Source organism: Camelina sativa, chromosome 15 (genome assembly GCF_000633955.1).
Source record: "Camelina sativa cultivar DH55 chromosome 15, Cs, whole genome shotgun sequence".
Taxonomy (NCBI): Eukaryota; Viridiplantae; Streptophyta; class Magnoliopsida; order Brassicales; family Brassicaceae; genus Camelina; species Camelina sativa.
Window position 1 is genome coordinate 904,598 of NC_025699.1, and position 18,881 is coordinate 923,478.

The window sequence follows — 18,881 nt, forward strand, 5'->3', positions numbered from 1 at the left end:
AAAAAAAAAAAACTCTACCAACAGTCAATTTCAACCTCCACGAAACAAAGGAAATATTTCTAATAAGCCCCTCAAACTAACCATTGTTTCACGATAGCCCATAAATTACCGAAATTACAAAATAGTCTTTCAAATTAACTCAAAAAGTGTCAAAAATTGCTTCGAAGAAGACTTCAGGTGGTTTTTTGTTTTTTCAGTCAAATGTGCTCCCAGATAAATACAAAAAAAAAAAAAAAATCGATTTCGTTGGTAAACCGCTCGGTACAAGGTTGTTGATTTGAGTCATCCAAAAAAGTCGATTTCGTCGATCTAGAAGACGGCGACAACGACGACGACCAACACACTCCGCCGATCAACGGTCCACTCAACGAAGAGAGAGTGACTGGCTTCGTCGTGAGTGAACCTCAGAGAGATGTCGCAGCAAATCAGCGGCGGTAATAATAATATCCCGCTGAGTGAAGTTTACTGGTCTCTCGTTAACAAAGCCGATAAGAAATTCTCCAAGATCAGAGACTTGCCTTTCTATGAACGCTCCAGGTACCTACCTCTCTCCCGATTCCGTTGATCAAAACCGGTGTGAACCTGAGAATCTCGATTTCATTAGAACTGTTGATTAGAGAGTTGCTAGGTTTCGATTCTGGTAGGAATCAAAATAAACAGTATGGAGGAATGAGAATGTGATTCTGATATTCGGATTGTTTGTTCATTGTGTTGATTAGGTATGAGAACTATTTCTTCAAGGTATTTAAGGTATACACACAACTATGGAAATTTCAGCAAGAGAATAGGCAGAAGCTAGTTGAAGCTGGACTTAAGAGATGGGAGATTGGAGAGATTGCATCTCGGATTGCTCAGCTTTACTATGGACATTATATGCGTACGAGTGATGCGGGTTACTTGTCTGAGTCATATGTGTTCTACGAAGCTATACTCACTAGGGAGTACTTCAAAGAAGGATTGTTTCAGGATCTTAATATTGCAAACAAACAGCTTCGGTTTCTTGCAAGGTTTCTTATGGTGTGTTTGGTCCTTGGTCGCCGTGAGATGGTTCATCAACTTGTTGATCAGTTTAAACGGTTGATTGATGAATGCAAGAGAACATTCCAGGTTTTGTTTCTGTAAACTCTTATTTTCTCCATCTTGACTACATTCTCTCCCCGAGCCTTAGACTGTTTTTTACTAGAGATGCTGTCTTTATCTATCTTTTTCAACTTTTCATGTTATCAGGAAACTGATTTTAAAGAATGGAAGGTGGTGGCACAGGAAATAGTTAGATTTCTGAAATCTGACACTGCTTTTATGAACATCAGACCTCTAAGATATAGTCCTGTTCTGGATCCTAATTTTGATGCTGGTACACCGCGTGCAACTAGGTCTTTAAGGTTGACGGATGCAATCTTAAGCAGTTACTACTATAACGAGGTAGTGTTTTACTTGTTCATGTTTAGTTTGAACGCCTAATGCCTATTTAATATTCTTACCCTCTAACGTTTGCAGTCTTGCTGTATGATTTCCTTTAGGTTAAGTACTCAGAGCTCACGCTCGATTCTTTTAGAATGCTTCAATGCTTAGAGTGGGAACCGAGTGGTTCACTATATCAGTCAACTGGTGCTAAAATGGGTCAGAATGCTCCCGTTGGAGTTGCTCGTATTAACTCTCAGAGCATGAATGATCCTACTTTGCCACCTAACCCTCGCAAAGCTGTCCTTTATCGTCCATCCATAACACATTTCTTGGCTGTAAGTGGATATCAATTTTTTTGCTGGTCTATCTAAATGTGAAACATCCTCATTCTCTGAACTCTCTTTTATCTTGGTAGGTTTTGGCCACCATTTGTGAGGAGCTACCTTCTCATGGCATTCTTTTATTATATCTGTCTGCTTCTGGTAATGTGTGTAGTTTAAGTCTCTTATTATGCTGCTTCTCTTTGGAATATTGAGTTCCTTAGCTTTTAACATTTGCATTTCCATTCAGGCAAGAATGGGCAGATTTCATCATCTCCTTTGAGTGGTAGAAATGCAACCAGTGTTGAGGAAAATATCTTGAGAGACTTTGATTCTCATACAATCAAAGAAGAGAGAGACCCATCACTTCAAATTACGCCATCTGGTCAGTCTTTGAGGCAAAACAGTGAGGACGCAGTCAGTACCCCATGTGGTTTGTCTTTTGGCAGTCATGGGCTCACAGGTATATCCATTCCCGATTTTTTGAAACTTTCATGTAAACATTCATCTAATACTATTAGAATAGAGACACATACACCAAGTAATAATTAGCCATGTATAACTTCTAGAGGGCAGAAGGACACTACACTGACATTTCCAGACATTCATAAAATTGAACTCTGGTTTATCTAGAATTTGCTATTGTCTGAAGTCTGATAATTGAACTGTCTTTCCCACAGGATCAAGCTACATCTATCCCTCTGATTTAGTTCCATTCACAAGGAAACCTCTTTTCATAATCATTGACAGTGATCACAGCACAGTTTTTAAGGTTAGATACACATGTCTCCATCTCTCTTATGATAGCATTCATTTTTTTACTTATTTTCATAATCATTCATGTTTCTTCCTTAAAATGTGAAGAATATTTGTGGAGCTGAGAAAGGAGAACCAGCAGCATTGCTTCTGTCTCCATCACATGCTCCTCCGCTAATCTCTGCTGATTTCTCTCGTCAACCTAGTGGTAGCCTTTTCACCATTTTTCTCACTGCACCAGTCCAAGCTTTTTGCTTGTTAAGTGGGATTTCCGGCTCTGATATGGAAACGGTAGGTAGAGATAAAGCTTTATCCCTTGTTTGGTACTTCTTTTTCATAACTTTTTCTTGTTTGCATGCTGACTACTGTCATGTGTCAGGATATTTTTGTTAAGGCGGAGAAGCTTCTGTCCTCGTCTATGAACGATTGGGCTTCGACATTGGCAACATCAGATACCCTGCACCTAGTTTGGTCCCAGACACTAAAAGATCCCTTCTTGAGACGACTGCTCCTAAGGTAAATGTTTCTCTTCCAAGTTCTAATACACCTTCAAGATCTCCTAAAATTCCAGTATCAATGAAAAAACAAACTTTGATCTAATAGAATATTATAAGATTGGAGGTTCATTTTTGGATATAGATTGTGTAGGAACAAGGAACATGAACATTGTTGGTTTTGTCTCTCTTATCTGCAGATTCATTTTCTGCCGGGCTGTCTTGGCACTGTACAGTCCAGTCTCTAATAACAAACAAAATCAGCCAGAGTGCTTTCCGTCTCTCCCGGAATCGCTAGCACCAACTGCTCCTGCGGTTCAAACTGCTGTGCTTCAGATGGCTAATGTATTTGGGGCTACAAGTAAGTTTACTTTACCTCAAGATATCACAATGCTCGAAAGCCTCTAAGAAGCTACCTCTGCGACTAGATAAACTTCAGTCTGAAATATTCTTGCGCAAATCGGGAACCTCGATTTGGTCAATGCTTTCTTCAATGTCCTTGGAGGTTTATAACCAAACCTCTTTTGATATTTATGGTTGAAGAACATATTTGATGTGCGAAATTAACAAAGTGTATGATACAGAACATGTGATTGGCTCTGATGTATCTTCATTTCAAAAACATGTTTTGTTTTTTTGGTTTTTGTATATTGATTTCAACTTTTACAGTCTAATGGAAATTTACCATCTTCTTTTTATTCGATCAAGGGATATAAGAGGTTCTCCATCTGAATATGTTGATTGCACTTTCAGTATAGGAGAATAAATTGCGGTAGGTTTTTCAGGATACATTTTAATGAAACAGCAAAGCAAATCCATGCTCTGAATTACATCAAAGAAACTATTCACCACCGATCTTTGCAGCTACAAGTGCCGTCTTTGAAGAGATGAAACCGATTAGCATCCCGCACTAATATCTCACGTCCCACGATCTTCGATATCAGCTTTGTGACTTCATGACAATCACCACAGACACGAAGGTTCTTCATCACTTGCAACGGCGTCCCTGGTTCTGTGTTCAACAGTCCAAACGCAATCGCTAGTCTCTCACTGTGCCCACAGATCAAACGTCTCTTCTCTTCTTCTTCCTGTAGATTCTGCGACACATCCCGTGAATCGGGTACATACCCTTCTTTAGCCATTAAACTGTAAAGTATCTCTAGTGACTTATGGATGGCTTCCGACTGAGGTGCTGAAGTATCTCCTGCACGGAACACGTGAACTTTTTTACAGATTTCGATCCAGCTATATCCCGGATTCTTCTTGATGAGTTTATCATTCAACGATTTGCGGATTAGGCTCACTTTGTCCCATTTTCTTAACGCTGCATACGCGTTTGATGCTAGAATCGAGTAACCTGGATCATCCGGATTCAGTTCAATGATCCTCCTAGACACTCTTTCTGCGGTTTCCATATCCCCACTTGTTCGACAAGCTCTTAGCACAGATGCCCATATGCTCGCATCAGGTTTTATCGGCATTGCTTGGATAAATTCTTCGGCTTTCGAAATCTTCTGAGACCGTGACAGCAAATCAACTACACACGCATAATGTTCCAACATAGGGTCAATTTTGTAGTGAGTTTTCATCTTCTCGAAGCAAGCCAAGCCTTCTTCTACCAAACCAGAGTGGCTGCAAGCATAGATGATGGCAATGAAGACAACACTATCGGGAACAATACCAGATTTTTCCATTTCAACAAAAGCTTCAAGAGCTTTCTCACCCTCACCATACATTCCATATGCATAGATTATCCCTGTCCATGTTACAACATCTCTTCTACTCATACGTTCAAAGACTCTAAAGGAACTCTCCAAACAACCACATTTTGAGTACATTTCAATTAGTGCATTCCCTATTCGCAACTCAGATTCATATCCAAACCTTAACAGACAACAATGGATCTCCTTGCCTAGTCGTTTTGCAGCAAGTGAAGCACACATAGGCAATGTAACTAAGAAAGTAGCCATATCAGGCACCGCTTCACTCTTCCTCATTTGAGTAGTTACCTGCAAACCAGTTGCGAAATCCCCAAAACGAACACAGGCTGAAATAACCGTGTTCCAAGTCACCGTATCCCGAGTTCCCATACTATTGAATACCTTCAGTGAATCTCCTACTTCCCCGCACTTTGCATACATATCAATCAACGCATTACCAACAGAAAGATCGAAACTAATTCCAGATTTTGTCACGTTCGAGTGTAGCCCTTTCCCAAATTTCAAGTCTGCAAGACGCGTGGAGACAGATATAAGCATCAAATAAGTGACGTGATCCGCTTGCTCTTCCATGATCATCATCATCAACTTAAAGAGTCTCATGGCTTCCAAAAGATCTCCGTTTTGTATATATCCATTGATTATCGAGTTCCACGAAACAGTATCCTTACATTCCAAGCCTTTGAAAACATCTCTTGCAGTGATCATGTCACCACACTTTGCATACACATCAATTAAAATGTTTTTAACAGTAGTGTCAAGCACAAAGCCAGCTCTCAACACATGCTCATGAACGTACTTTGCTAAGCGCAAGTCCCGTAAGTGTCCACAGGCACGAAGAACAGAACTAGCTGTTAACATATCTGGCTTGAACTGATCTAAATTTTCCAAAAAAAACCTCACAGATTCTTCATACATCTCTAAGTTGAGATATCCGCAGATTATAGTATTGTAACTAATGGAATCTCGAACAACCATCTCATCAAAAACTCGTCTTGCATCTGTTGGTCTGCTAAATTTCAAGTACATTGCAAGTAGTCCGTTGTTAACCACCACAACAGAGTTAACACCTGACTTGAGAGCAAAACCATGAAGTCCCTGTCCTTGTTTGACAACCAGCAAATTCCCAAAGGCAGGCAAAACACTTGAAACCGTGAAAGAATCTGGCACAATCCACCACTTCCTCAACTCATTATAACCATCCAAGGCTTCCTCGTAGTAACCATGAGAACTATACCCAGAAATCAAACTGTTCCAAGACACAAGATCTCTCACAGGCATTTCATCGAACACTTGTCGTGCTCTACCCAACAATCCCATTCTAGCATACATATCCACAAGTGCATTGCCAACATACAAATCAGATTCAAAACCCATCTCCAGAATCTGTTCATAAACCAAATCTCCCATCTTTGCATCGAACAATCCCGCGCAGGCTTTGATAACCGAAGGAAACGTGTACTTATCAGGAGAAACCTTGGATTCCCGGAGTTTCCCGTAAAACTCGAGGGCTTTAGGGAACAAACCATTCTTACAGAACGCTCTGATGATTGAATTCCAGAGGTAGACATTTTTGGCCGGAGAAACTCGCCGGAAAACAGAGAGGGAAGAGGCAGGTTCACGAAATTGAGAATACTTGTCGATAAGCTTGCCGGCAAAGAAGTCGGAGCTGTCAAGACCGAGACAGATCACAAGGGCGTGGGCTCGACGAAGCTCACTGAGGTTAGATGACGATGAAAGAGCTCTCGAGATGAAAGACGATGATGACACTCTAGTCATTGAAGAGTTATTATTATTGTCCTTTTTACCTCTCTTTCATTATTTTTAGTTACCGGATTTTAACCGGGATAAACCGGTATTACAACTATTTTAACCAATAAACTAATTTAACCGGTTTAAACTCGTCACATCAGTTATACACATACCGGCATCAGCGTCATTTGGTGTTTTTAATTTTTAGAATCGAAGAGTTTGATGTTTGGTGTGAGATGTTATTATTTTATGACTAGATTGTGTGCTTGTCTGACACAATTGTGTAAATAATGATTAATCTAGTGAAAGATAGTAATAGTAATCCTTTGCCATCATCTTTTTTCACTAGTCATAAAAATGAAACTTTTACACATGGGAAAAACTATGATTAGTAACAAAATTAGGAAACTGACAAAACCAAAAAGATCCTTAATTAATTAGAGGAGTCTACAATATTTTTATCCAGGCGGAGTCTGCGGCACGTAAACTTTTTTAGCTTCGCAAGAAGTTGGTTACCATGCGGAAACGAAATAACACTAACAAGATTAAAAAAAAATTTACCTTACAATAACAACTCAGGGTAATTTGCAAAGTGTTTTAGACAGTTTTAAAGCAACATCAATACCAAATTCATATAAGTAGACAATACGGCTTGTATATACACTAATTAAGACACTGACTTTAAACTTGAAACAATATCTTTTAAAGCACTTTGCATCTTAATCTAACAAGTCCTATTGAAATTGCTACCTTCTCTATGAAAGTATTTCTCTTTGTAATCTTATGGCACCCTAGAAGGGTATTCTCCACGATACACCTGGGGAGAGACAATACAATTATGAGCCATCATCGGCACTTACACCTCTGTTCTAGTATCAAAGCATTGTGGTACATGCTGGGTTGGGTGTGATTACGGTTCTGACAGAGGAGAAAACTTGTTTCCCCATCAAGTTCTTCCTCACCCTGCCTTCTTTCCTCTTCAGCCTACTACATAGAGATGTCAATTCTCTACCTAAAAAAAAAAAACTATTGTCAATAAACTGCAATGTCTGGATGCAGTCATACTAGACATCTGGTGGAAGAGTACATAAGCCTTACTCTTATATACGATGATGTGGAGCTCCATCTTGTTTTTGTTTGTTTAAGTTTTGGTTGTGTCTAATTATCTGATCTAATTAGTGGAGGTGTATTTGAAGAAATTAATTTGTTATAAAATAATTAATTTGTTTATATAGAATGATAAGATATGTATATATAATTCCTATATAATTTTACAAAATAATATAGAGACATTTATAAAAGTACCTTTCATTCTATACCATTTTGCAAAAATAACCTCATAAAACTTTTTTTTGCCAAACAAACACCCTCACTTTTGTTATCTATTTTCAATAAAATCTTATACTATGTACAAAATGACTAAATTTAAAATTCTAATCTTTAAATACAAAACCTACACCTCCTCAAAATTATATACTAAATGTTATCAAAGAATCTAATCTAAAAGAAAAATCCTAAAAAATTACTTTAACATATTTTGAAATAGTGTTAAAAGAGTACAAAAATGAAATTGTCAGAAAGGGAATATTTTTAAATACAGTATTTCTAATAATTTCTCAAAATATAAAATAGAAAAAAGTCACAACTGATTTTGTTTAAATAAAAACAGAAGGTTTAAAATACTAAAGAAAAAAAATTGCAAAACGATTACGGAATAATAAAATATTCATAGTGAATAATGTTTAAAGTAAAAGATCTTGGTAAGATGCAGATTTGTGTGTATTACTTAAGTAATCGCATGGCTAACAAACTGATTTACTTGTGGGAGAGTATGATGGATTCGATTGTTTTAGCTATTATTTATAGAGATAGAGTAACGTAATTTGTTATTTATAAAGATAGAGTAACCAAATCTGGTTTGTTTCCTATATATAGTTAGTTACCTCGTCATACATATTCATGACAATATAAATTAACCAGTTTATTTCCAATTATTATACAGTACGTCCCAAAAAAATATTAATATTTAAAAAGGAATGTTTTGTTGATACGAAAATATCTTATTATTTATACATGTATGAAAGCATGAATTTTTCTTCTTTTTTTTTTTGTCAACAATTTTTCTTCTTTTTATGGATAAAAATATTTCTTCTTTCTTTAACGAATGGGATATATACGCCAGGAAAATTTTAATAATATCATTCAAAATCATGGTAATAACTTGCTGGATAAATAATAAAAATATATATAACTTGAATTGTTGAATTGCTCTTTTGCAGTGACTCTGTTTTTTTGTTCCAAAGTTTGCAAATCCTTCGAGCCTACTTAAACTTGGCTCGAGCAGCCCCATGCGTAATTAGATTTGAGTTTAACAACCCATCCCAAGAGTTTAGATCTTAAGCAAAAACATTCCCTCGTTAGTCAAACAATGTCTAGCTAGGAACAAGGAACGAAAAGAGTTAAAAAGTTATAATTGACAACATTCACAAAATCGAAAGAGGTTGATCAAAACCAAAATTCGTCAGGAGTTTCCAAACTAAGCTAGTCATTTGTCAAGCAGTCTAGTCTTCACAAAGTGCGGGGATGAGAACGTGATGAGCAAGCTTTATCAATGACACAAGTGCTAACTCAAGTTAAGCAAAAGGGAACCAGAGTTAGTATATATAAGTTAATCTCTGGTTGAGTGTTGTCTTTGTTGGACGACAAAGGAGTTGCACATGTCGTGAGAAGGACAGTTTGTCCATTTGATGTTCAAGAATGGTTTCGGGCAAAACGAAAACGTTTTTGGAGGGGCCAATTCAGCCTTTAATTTGCAACAGCTCAAGTCCAAGGGTTTTAACGCCTCTATAATTCCATCCTTATCGCTCTTTCTTTCTCGGAATGGTCTGATTTTACCGGGAAACCATAGTATGGCCTGATTTAATTAGTATACACCCATCTTCATCTTGTCTCTCACTCACCGTCACCTATAACACCACTTTATAGAGGCGTTAAAACCCTTGGACTTGAGCTGTTGCAAATTAAAGGTTGAATTGGCCCCTCCAAAAACGTTTTCGTTTTGCCCGAAACCATTCTTGAACATCAAATGGACAAACTGTCCTTCTCATGACATGTGCAGCTCCTTTGTCATCCAACAAAGACAACTCAACCAGAGATTAACTTATATATACTAACTCTGGTTCCCTTTTGCTTAACCTGAGTTAGCACTTGTGTCGTCATTGTTAAAGCTTGCTCGTCACGTTTTCATCCCCCGCACTTTGTGAAGACTAGACTGCTTGAGAAATGATTAGCTTAGTTTGGAAACTCCTGACGAATTTGGTGGTTTTGAGCAACCTCTTTCGATGTTGTGAATGTTGTCAATAACTTTTTAACTCATCTTTTCGTTCCTTGTTCCTAGCTAGACATTGTTTGACTAACGAAGGAATGTTTTTGCTTAAGATTATAAACTCTTGGGATAGGTTGTTAAACTCAAATCTAATTACGCATGGGGCTGCTCGAGCCAAGTTTAAGTAGGCTCGAAATATTTGCAAACTTTGGAAAAAAAAAAACAGAGTCACTGCAAAAGAGTAATTCAACAATTCAAGTTATATATATTTTTATTATTTATCCAGCAAGTTATTACCATGATTTAGAATGAAATTTTTACAATTTTCCTAGCATATATATCCCAGTCGTTAAAGAAAAAGAAATATTTTATCCATAAAAAGAAGAAAAACTCATGCATTGGAACATGTATAATAAATAAGAATATTTTTTCCTATCAACAAAAATTCTTTTTTTATAAATTAATATCGTTTGAGACATACTGATATATATAATAATATATATAATAATTAGAAAAAGGAAACTGGTTAATTTCTATCATCATGAATATATATATGACGAAGTAATTATATATATATATATGTTTTAATAGTAAAAAGGAAACAAACCAAAAAAAGAAAAAAAGACATTTAACAAATTAGGTTACTCCATATTCTATAAATAATCATACTCGGTAGCTAAAACATAAATAACCAGTAGCTAAAACGAATCCATCATACTCTCTTATTCGATTGCGCGGTAGCCGAAGAGCCATTGTCACAATGGTTGACTTCAAGACTGGCGACACAATATGTTTGAAATGTGGCCTCGTTCTAGAAGGTTAGTCGAGCACTAAGGTCCAGGTTATTGATTGTCGTTGTGATGGTGGTTCAGGGTGGACATTTTGTACACTTCATATTTTTTATTTTTTAATCATTTTTTAAAATGTATTTTAAGTTTTTCTATAACATGTATTCTTCTGTGAAATCACATGAAATCAAAGATATTTTTGATTTCAAAATAACAATGTTTGTTGTATTTGAGCCTTTGTATATTTTTATTTTAAACACTTATAAATGTTAAGATTCAATAGGAAAAATAGATAATTTTCAAATCCAATAAATAATTTTATTGAATATCACTAAATTTTAACTAATATTTGTAAAACATTAAAGCAATAGTAAAAGATTTTGACAGAAAATTTACACAAGTGGTTTAATAATATGATTACGCTAGGTTTTTAAAATTAAATTAAATCTACTACTTAATAAACTTCCAAAACTTATAAACCAATTAATTAAATAAAATTATAAAGACCGGAACAAAAACCACATCTCTTTTCACCTAGTCGACACCGGTCTACTCCGGTTATCTTCATCTCCAACGAGTTGAAAAATTCAATTACAGTATAACAAAACAAGTGACAGCTATTATATTTAAACCGGTGCTTAACCAACCCTATTTCTTTAGTCACCAAAACTCAGACTGACACAAACCCTAGATGAGCGATTCCTTGGAAAAGACATGCAACGACGATTCAAAGCAGCCGACACTAATCCTGGACCTGATTATATTGATCTTGGAACGCTTGAGCTTGGCTGATTTTCATCGAGCCAGATGCGTTTCTACAGAATGGTATAACGCTTCGAAATTGTGCGTCAGCGTAACAACTCCATGGATCGTCCTCTTTCCAAATCCATATTGGAATAGCAGCAACAATGATTCATCATCATGTAAGTTGTTCGATCCTCGTGACCATAGTTCTTACACTGTAAGAGATATCGGGTTTGATATGGCTAGGAGTCGTTGTTTGGCGAGTTCCGGTAGTTGGTTTCTTATGTTAGACCATAGAAACGATTTTCACCTTTTGAATCTGTTTACTCGAGAGAGGATTCCTCTTCCGTCTTTTGATTCCATTGCCACCGATGGAGTTTTTGAGAATAAGTGATTCTAGCTTTTGGGTTACTCTCAATCACGAAATTACCAAAGCTTCTCGAAGAAAAACTTCATATATGGTTATGCACCTTAGAGTTGGCAAAACGTTTTGTGGGTAGATGAAGAAAGCAGAGATTACTTAGTTGTTTGGAACTTTGATGGCCTTTTTGCATATCACAAGAAAGGAGATGACAAGACTGTCTGGAAAGTGATTCAACCTTTAAAGAATCAAGGATGCGTCGATATGGTCTTTAAAGAAAGCAAGCTTTACGTGCTTAGTAATACTTGAGTCACTGTTCTTGATTTCTCCCGTGGTGTTCTTCAGTGGAATGTTATACCTAAAGGAACATTCAAACAATTGCAAGCACATTTCAATTAGTGTGCAATCCCTATTTGCAACAATTGAGTTTCAGATTTCGTTCATTATTTGACGGCAAGAATCTTGTTGTGACTTTTGTCTGGAGAAGTTTTGATCGTTTTAAGCCATGGGGATCCATATCCTCGTAATGGATACGGATCTTATAATAGATGCTTCGTCAACGTCTACAAGATGGATCCAAAATCATTAGAATGGAGCATAATCAATTTTATTATAGGGGATGAGGCATTGCTTTTGGCTCTAGCTTGGAATAACGGTTGCACCTTAATTAAGATGGAGTTGTGAAAATTTGCATATAGATTAATACTTGTATTGACCAGCTTTATAGATGCAACACAAGTAGTCTACGATATTCTGATAGTTATATCCGTGTCTACCATACTGAAACCAAGAAACTGGTCCAAGTGTTTCACCCTCTCGTACTGTTTCGTTTCCAATATCTTTCAAGCGTGCTTGTTGGTTCTTAAATGGTTTGCTTTAAAGGCGCTGAACCAAGTTGTGTCTTGTGGTAAGGGTGTGGATGATCTTCTTTTATATTTGTGGAACAAGAGTATCCCTTAATGTGGTTTTGCCTCGGTTGATAATCAGTTTGGCTTGACCGTTATAATCAATCACACAGCTCTTCCTTGGTTTAAGTCAAGAGATTAAAAACCATACCATGTTCATGTAGAGTATATATAGGCACTATAGTTCGTACGGATGCAATAACAAGCAACTAGCTTGATAAAAATTTCCTAAATATGACAATTCTCGAAAGCAATCGAGAAAGAATGCATCATACTACCTAACTTGCAATATTAAAAAATTGATAATTTGTTGATAGTCCAATTACAATTTTGGAAATTCTTGTATATTTGAAAATCCAACGTATGTACCTTGATTTCAAAATATTTAAATAACGAGGTTTGTTGTATTTCAGCCTTTTTATATTTTTAATTTTAAACAAACTCAATAGAAAAATTAGATAATGTAAAAAATCCAATAAATATTTTTATTGAATAACACTAAATTTTAACTAATAGTTGTAAATCATTAAAGCAATAGAAAAATATTTTGGCAGAAAATTTATGAATGGTTTAGTAACATATGATTCTTGTTAGATTTCAAAACAAGTTTAAATCCACTAATTTAGTAAACTTCTAAAATTTTGTTGGCCAACAATAATTATGTTTTTTTTTTCTTTCTTTTTTGTCTCTTTCAAACTAGATTTAGTTTTAAATTGAAATGATTAGAAGCTAATATGTTATAAAGAAACAAAAAAAAAAATATTATAAATTTGATTGATGGATTACAAGAGCTGGGGCATGGATCAAGGTCTTGATATGGCTACTACTACTGAAAGCATGACCTAGCTCCTCTATGACCGGTTTTATAGCTTATTCCACAATGTGTTTAGTGTCTCTACTGATCATCTTGCTTGTCGGCTGATGTAGCATTTTAAGAGTGTTAAATACATGCCCAATAGATATATACACACTACTTCGATGTCATTCATCTTTTCTTTTCCCAGTTCCAATTATATATACTTTTGCCAATTTCAGGTACAATATATTATCTTCCATCTCTTAACTGACAAGTTAATCTACTATTAAGTTCACTAGTGAATGTTTTCATCTTAGTAGTTTGGTGGACATTTAGGTTTCACGACTGGGTGGTTTGGATATGATCTTCAGAACAATTTATTAACCTATTTTAAAGGTCAATATCTATTTCTAATCACCTGTGTAGTTAGACATCAGGGAGAAGTATGATTGTTCAAAAAAGTATATTCAAATCAAACCTTACACCTTATCATATATATGATTTCTATTACCCAGTTGTAAGCTAGAGAGTTTTGTGAAAGCTATGAAGCAGAACACACTTGAGTTTCTTCCTATCTGTAGGCCTTCACCCTGCTTCACTATCTTCTTAGTCCCTTTGTAGCAGCTGGGAGATTGAGGAATGTAACTAACTAACTTGCTGAAGTTGGGCTGTTTCCAGGATTTCTAGGGCTGTAAGAAGGAGGCGGAGGACTAGAAATTGGTGAAGTTGGGCTGTTTATAGGATTTATGGGGATGCAAGGTGAACTAGGAGTATAAGAAGGTGATGTGGGACCGTAGGAGGGTGAAATAAGAGTGTAGGAAAGTGATGTGGGACTGTAGGAGGATAAAATAAGAGTTTAGGAAGTCGATGCAGGACTCTAGGAGGGTGAAGTATGAGTGTAGGAAGGTGATGCGGGACTGTAGGAGGGTGGAGCTTGGCTGTAGAAAGGTGATGAAAGATTGTAGGAGTGTGAAGCTTGGCTGTAGGAGGGTGGAGCTTGGCTGCAGGAAAGTGATGCAAGACTGTAGGAATGTAAACCTTGGTTGTAGGAAGGTAATGCGGGATAGTAGGAGGCTGAAGTCGGGTTGTGACTTGGGGATCTGTGGTGGTAAATTGGTGATGTGGCCTTGTAGGCTGGGGACACCAGGGTGTAACTTGGGGAGGTGGGTAGATAAAGACTTTCATGGCTTTGGCTAGGGGAACTGAGATAGCTTGGCGACCGTACGTAGCTCAGGGAGGTGGGAGGATAAGGAGTTCCTTCGATAGGTATATTGGGACTGTTGCCAGGAAAAGGCTTGTCCCCAAGGGACTCTCTGGCTTCTATACTCTTCAGCATCTCTTCACACACGTAATGTTCAAAAATACATGTCCCAATTGGTGCAATTTGACCCAACAATATATTTTCACTACACCCCGTAAGCAGTCGGCCTCAGCACAAACTGTAGCATCTTGCAGGATCTCTACTGTTTCCTCAAAGGAGAATCTCATCAGAGACTCGGTGTCCTTCCTATTGATATCATGTTGTGTGATAGCCATCAGATAGCCGCGATAGGTCATGTTATCAGCCAAGAGGGCAATATGCTTGTGGTTCACGTAAGTGCCATTAAAGGATATCAAAGCACACAGTTCATTTACTAAACTACAATGAACTGCCTCAATTCTGATAATGTTTTTTTTTTTTTCAACCAATTGATTGCTTGTTGTCCTCTTTGGATCCACATTTTCTTTGCCCATAACGGTTAAGAGATTAACACCTTCTGTGACTAAATCCACTCCTTAGACGTCTTAAATCCATCCTCCTTATCAAACCTGCTTTGTGTAACCTTCTTGATGCAAAATCTGTTGATGATTGGAATACCTTTAAGAACCATATTTGAAAGAGTGGTGCTTGCAATCTTTTTGACGTAGGAAACCTCATCACCTTTTTCTTCTTCTGGGACGATAAGGCGAATTCAAAGGATCGGGTTTCCGACATTATCATCAATGTAAATGCAATTTAAACCATTTAAACTGTTGACGATTTTTGTTGCAAAATCAACTAACGTCAAACTGTTATCATCCATCATCTCACGATTAAGCACTACACGAATCATCCAAGGAGACATTGCACCCAAATACTCCAAATAATCCAAATCCTATTCTTTCTAACTATAGACCCTCGTGACCTCCTCCAAATCCTCTTAAGTAACAGTAGTCGTCCGATCTAGGTCATTCAAAATCTCTGAAGCTTGAGTAACACTTCTGAGAATAGTACACTCCAAAGAACATTGAATCGTCTTAGCATTCTCTTCCGACCTGCTGAATTTTTGGGTGAGGTAGACAGATAAGGAGTGTGTTTTGGGACCTTTAGCTATGTTAATAAGCTCTTCCAACCTGGGAATACCGGTCGAAACATTCTTTGTAGTAATACCAGCATAATGACTGTTCTCAAAGTCATTTGCAAAGTTGGTTCTCCAATTGATTGACCAGCAACACAAACAATCATTTTCACAAGGGTCACAAGTGATTTTTGAAATCTCCATTCAATCTCTCTAATCACCCGTTCAAAATCATCCCAACTGAGCTTGTATTCCTCCAAAACTCTTTTACTAGCAAGAGTGCTACGAAGCAACATGTTGAAGAACATGGTAGCATTTCTCTTTGCATCCACACTAATCGCATCATCAACGAGATAACCAACAGTTTCTCCTGAAGCTTAACAACAAATTTAACAATTTCAACAGGTTGCAATTGCATAACCGGAATCAAGAGCGGGACTATAGGAGGGTGAAGTATGAGTGTAGGAAGGTGATGCGAGACTGTAGGAGGGTGGAGCTTGGCTGTAGGAAAGTGATGAAAGACTGTAGGAGTGTGAAGCTTGGCTGTAGAAGGGTGGAGCTTGGCTGCAAGAAAGTGATGCAGGACTGTAGGAATGTAAACCTTGGTTGTAGGAAGGTAATGCGGGATAGTAGGAGGCTGAAGTCGGGTTGTGACTTGGGGATCTGTGGTGGTAAATTGGTGATGTGGTCGTGTAACTTGGGGAGGTGGGTAGATAAATACTTACATGGCTTTGGCTAGGGGAACCGAGTTGGCTTGGCGACCGTACGCAGCTCAGGGAGGTGGGAGGATAATGAGGTCCTTCGCTAGGTATATTGGGACTGTTGCCAGGAATAGGCTTGTCCCCAAGGGACTCTCCGGCTTCCATACTCTTCAGTATCTCTTCACACACGTAATGTTCAAAAATACATGTCCCAATTGGTGCAATTTGACCCAACAATATATTTTCACTAACACCCTGTAAGTTGTCGGTCTCAGCACAAACTGCAACATAAAGAATTTTTACTGTTTCCTCAAAGGAGAATCTCATCAGAGGCCCGATGTCCTTCCTATTGATATCATGTTGTGTGAAAAACATCAAATAGCCACAATAGATCATGTTTTCAGCCAAGAGGGCAATATGGTGGTGGTTCACGTAAGTACCATTAAAGGATATCACAACACTCAGTTCATTTACTAAACTACAGTGAACTGCCTCAATTTTGAGAATTGTTTTTTATTTCAACCAATTGATTGCTTGTTGTCCTTTTCGGATCCACATTTCTTTGCCCATAACGGTTAAGAGATTAACACCTTCTGTGACTAAATCCACTCCTTAGTCGTCTTAAATCCATCCTCCTTATCAAACCTGCTTTGTGTAACCTTCTTGATGCAAAATCTGTTGATGATTGGAATACCTTTAAGAACCATATTTGAAAGAGTGGTGCTTGCAATCTTTTTGACATAGGAAACCTCATCACCTTTTTCTTCTTCCGGGACGATAATGCGAATTTGAAGGATCGGGTTTCCGACATTATCATCAATGTAAATGCAATTCAAACCATTTAAACTGTTGACGATTTTTGTTGCAAAATCAACCAATGTCAAATTGTTATCATCCATCATCTCACGATTAAGCACTATACAAATCAGCCAAGGAGACATTGCACCCAAATACTCCAAATCCTATTCATTCTAACTATATACCCTCGTGACCTCCTCCAAATCCTCTTAAGTAACAGTTGTCGTCCGATCTAGGTCATTCCAAATCTTTGAAGCTTGAGTAACACTTCTGAGAGTAGTACACTCCAAAGCACATTGAACCGTCTTAGCATTCTCTTCCGACCTGCTGAATTTTGGGGTGAGTTAGACAGATAAGGAGTGTGTTTTGGGACCTTTAGCTATGTTAATAAGCTCTTCCAACCTGGGAATACCGGTCGAAACATTCTTTGCAGTAATACCAGCATAATGACTGTTCTCAAAGTCATTTGCGAAGTTGGTTCTCCAATTGATTGACCAGCAACACAACCAATCATTTTCACAAGGGTCACAAGTGATTTTTGAAATCTCCATTCAATCTCTCTAATCACCCATTCAAAATCATCCCAACTGAGTTTGTATTCCTCCAAAACTCTTTTACTAGCAAGAGTGCTACGAAGCAACAGGTTGAAGAACATGGTAGCATTTCTCTTTGCATCCACACTAATCGCATCATCAACAAGATAACCAACAGTCTCTCCTGAAGCTTAACAACATATTTAACAATTTCAACAGGTTGCAATTTCATAACCGGAATCAAGAGCGGGACTATAGGAGGGTGAAGTATGAGTGTAGGAAGGTGATGCGGGACTGTAGGAGGGTGGAGCTTGGCTGTAGGAAAGTGATGAAAGACTGTAGGAGTGTGAAGCTTGGCTGTAGGAGGGTGGAGCTTGGCTGCAGGAAAGTGATGCAGGACTGTAGGAATGTAAACCTTGGTTGTAGGAAGGTAATATGAGATAGTAGGAGGCTGAAGTCGGGTTGTGACTTGGGGATCCGTGGTGGTATATTGGTGATGTGGTCGTGTAGGCTGGGGACACCATGGTGTAACTTGGGGAGGTGGGTAGATAAATACTTACATGGCTTTGGTTATGGGAACCGAGATGGCTTGGCGACCGTACGCAGAATGTTATTATTTGGTTTTGTACTTTATATATTATTATTTGGTTTTGATTTTCTTACATGGTTAGAAAATTTTTGTTGTTGTGAATGTATTTATCAAATTGAAAAAGAAAAAAAATACTGAATTAATATAAATAACAACTAATCGATTGATGGTTGATCTTTAAGAAAAAAATGATCATATATTCATATTCTCATTTTAAGCATATCATTTTTATATTTTCCTCATCCAAAATTTTGTTCTTTATATATTATTTGGTTTTTGATTTTCTTACATGGTTATCAAATTTTTGTTGTTGTGAATGTATTTATCAAATTGAAGAAGAAAAAAAATACTGAATTAATGTAAATGACAACCAATCAATTGATTGTTGATCTAAAAAAAATAAAAAATGAGCATATATTCATATTCTTATTTTAAGCATATCATTTTTATATTTTTTCGCATCTAAAATTTTTTACTTTATATATTATTATCTGGTTTTTGATTTTCTTACATGGTTAGCAATTTTGTTGTTGTGAATGTATTTATCAATTTGAACAAAAATACTGAATTAATGTAAAT

General features: G+C 37.1%; 2 protein-coding genes and 2 pseudogenes across 2 annotated transcripts; 2 read left to right on the forward strand and 2 right to left on the reverse strand.

Annotated features, from left to right (window-relative positions):
* On the forward strand, nt 230-3,672 carry LOC104744450 (protein SCAI-like). Its single transcript, XM_010465508.1, has 10 exons — nt 230-537; nt 720-1,107; nt 1,228-1,422; nt 1,521-1,739; nt 1,820-1,886; nt 1,975-2,187; nt 2,405-2,496; nt 2,589-2,771; nt 2,860-2,996; nt 3,175-3,672. Exons 1-10 carry the CDS (start codon nt 413-415, stop codon nt 3,380-3,382), a joined length of 1,827 nt encoding a protein of 608 aa, XP_010463810.1. The 5' UTR covers nt 230-412; the 3' UTR covers nt 3,383-3,672.
* LOC104747979 (pentatricopeptide repeat-containing protein At3g03580) lies at nt 3,705-6,471 on the reverse strand. The gene has a single exon (XM_010469681.2). It carries the CDS (start codon nt 6,469-6,471, stop codon nt 3,820-3,822), a length of 2,652 nt encoding a protein of 883 aa, XP_010467983.1. The 3' UTR covers nt 3,705-3,819.
* On the forward strand, nt 11,249-12,061 carry LOC104747980 (annotated as a pseudogene).
* Nucleotides 14,241-17,089, reverse strand: LOC104747981 (annotated as a pseudogene).

Excerpts from the sequence above, each read along its gene's own strand:
- LOC104747979 (XM_010469681.2), bottom strand. The coding sequence starts at position 6,471 with ATGACTAGAGTGTCATCATCGTCTTTCATCTCGAGAGCTCTTTCATCG.
- LOC104744450 (XM_010465508.1), top strand. The coding sequence starts at position 413 with ATGTCGCAGCAAATCAGCGGCGGTAATAATAATATCCCGCTGAGTGAA. Across the intron at positions 1,740-1,819 it reads CCATAACACATTTCTTGGCT|GTTTTGGCCACCATTTGTGA; the intron begins GTAAGTGGATAT and ends TTATCTTGGTAG. Across the intron at positions 2,188-2,404 it reads TGGCAGTCATGGGCTCACAG|GATCAAGCTACATCTATCCC; the intron begins GTATATCCATTC and ends TCTTTCCCACAG.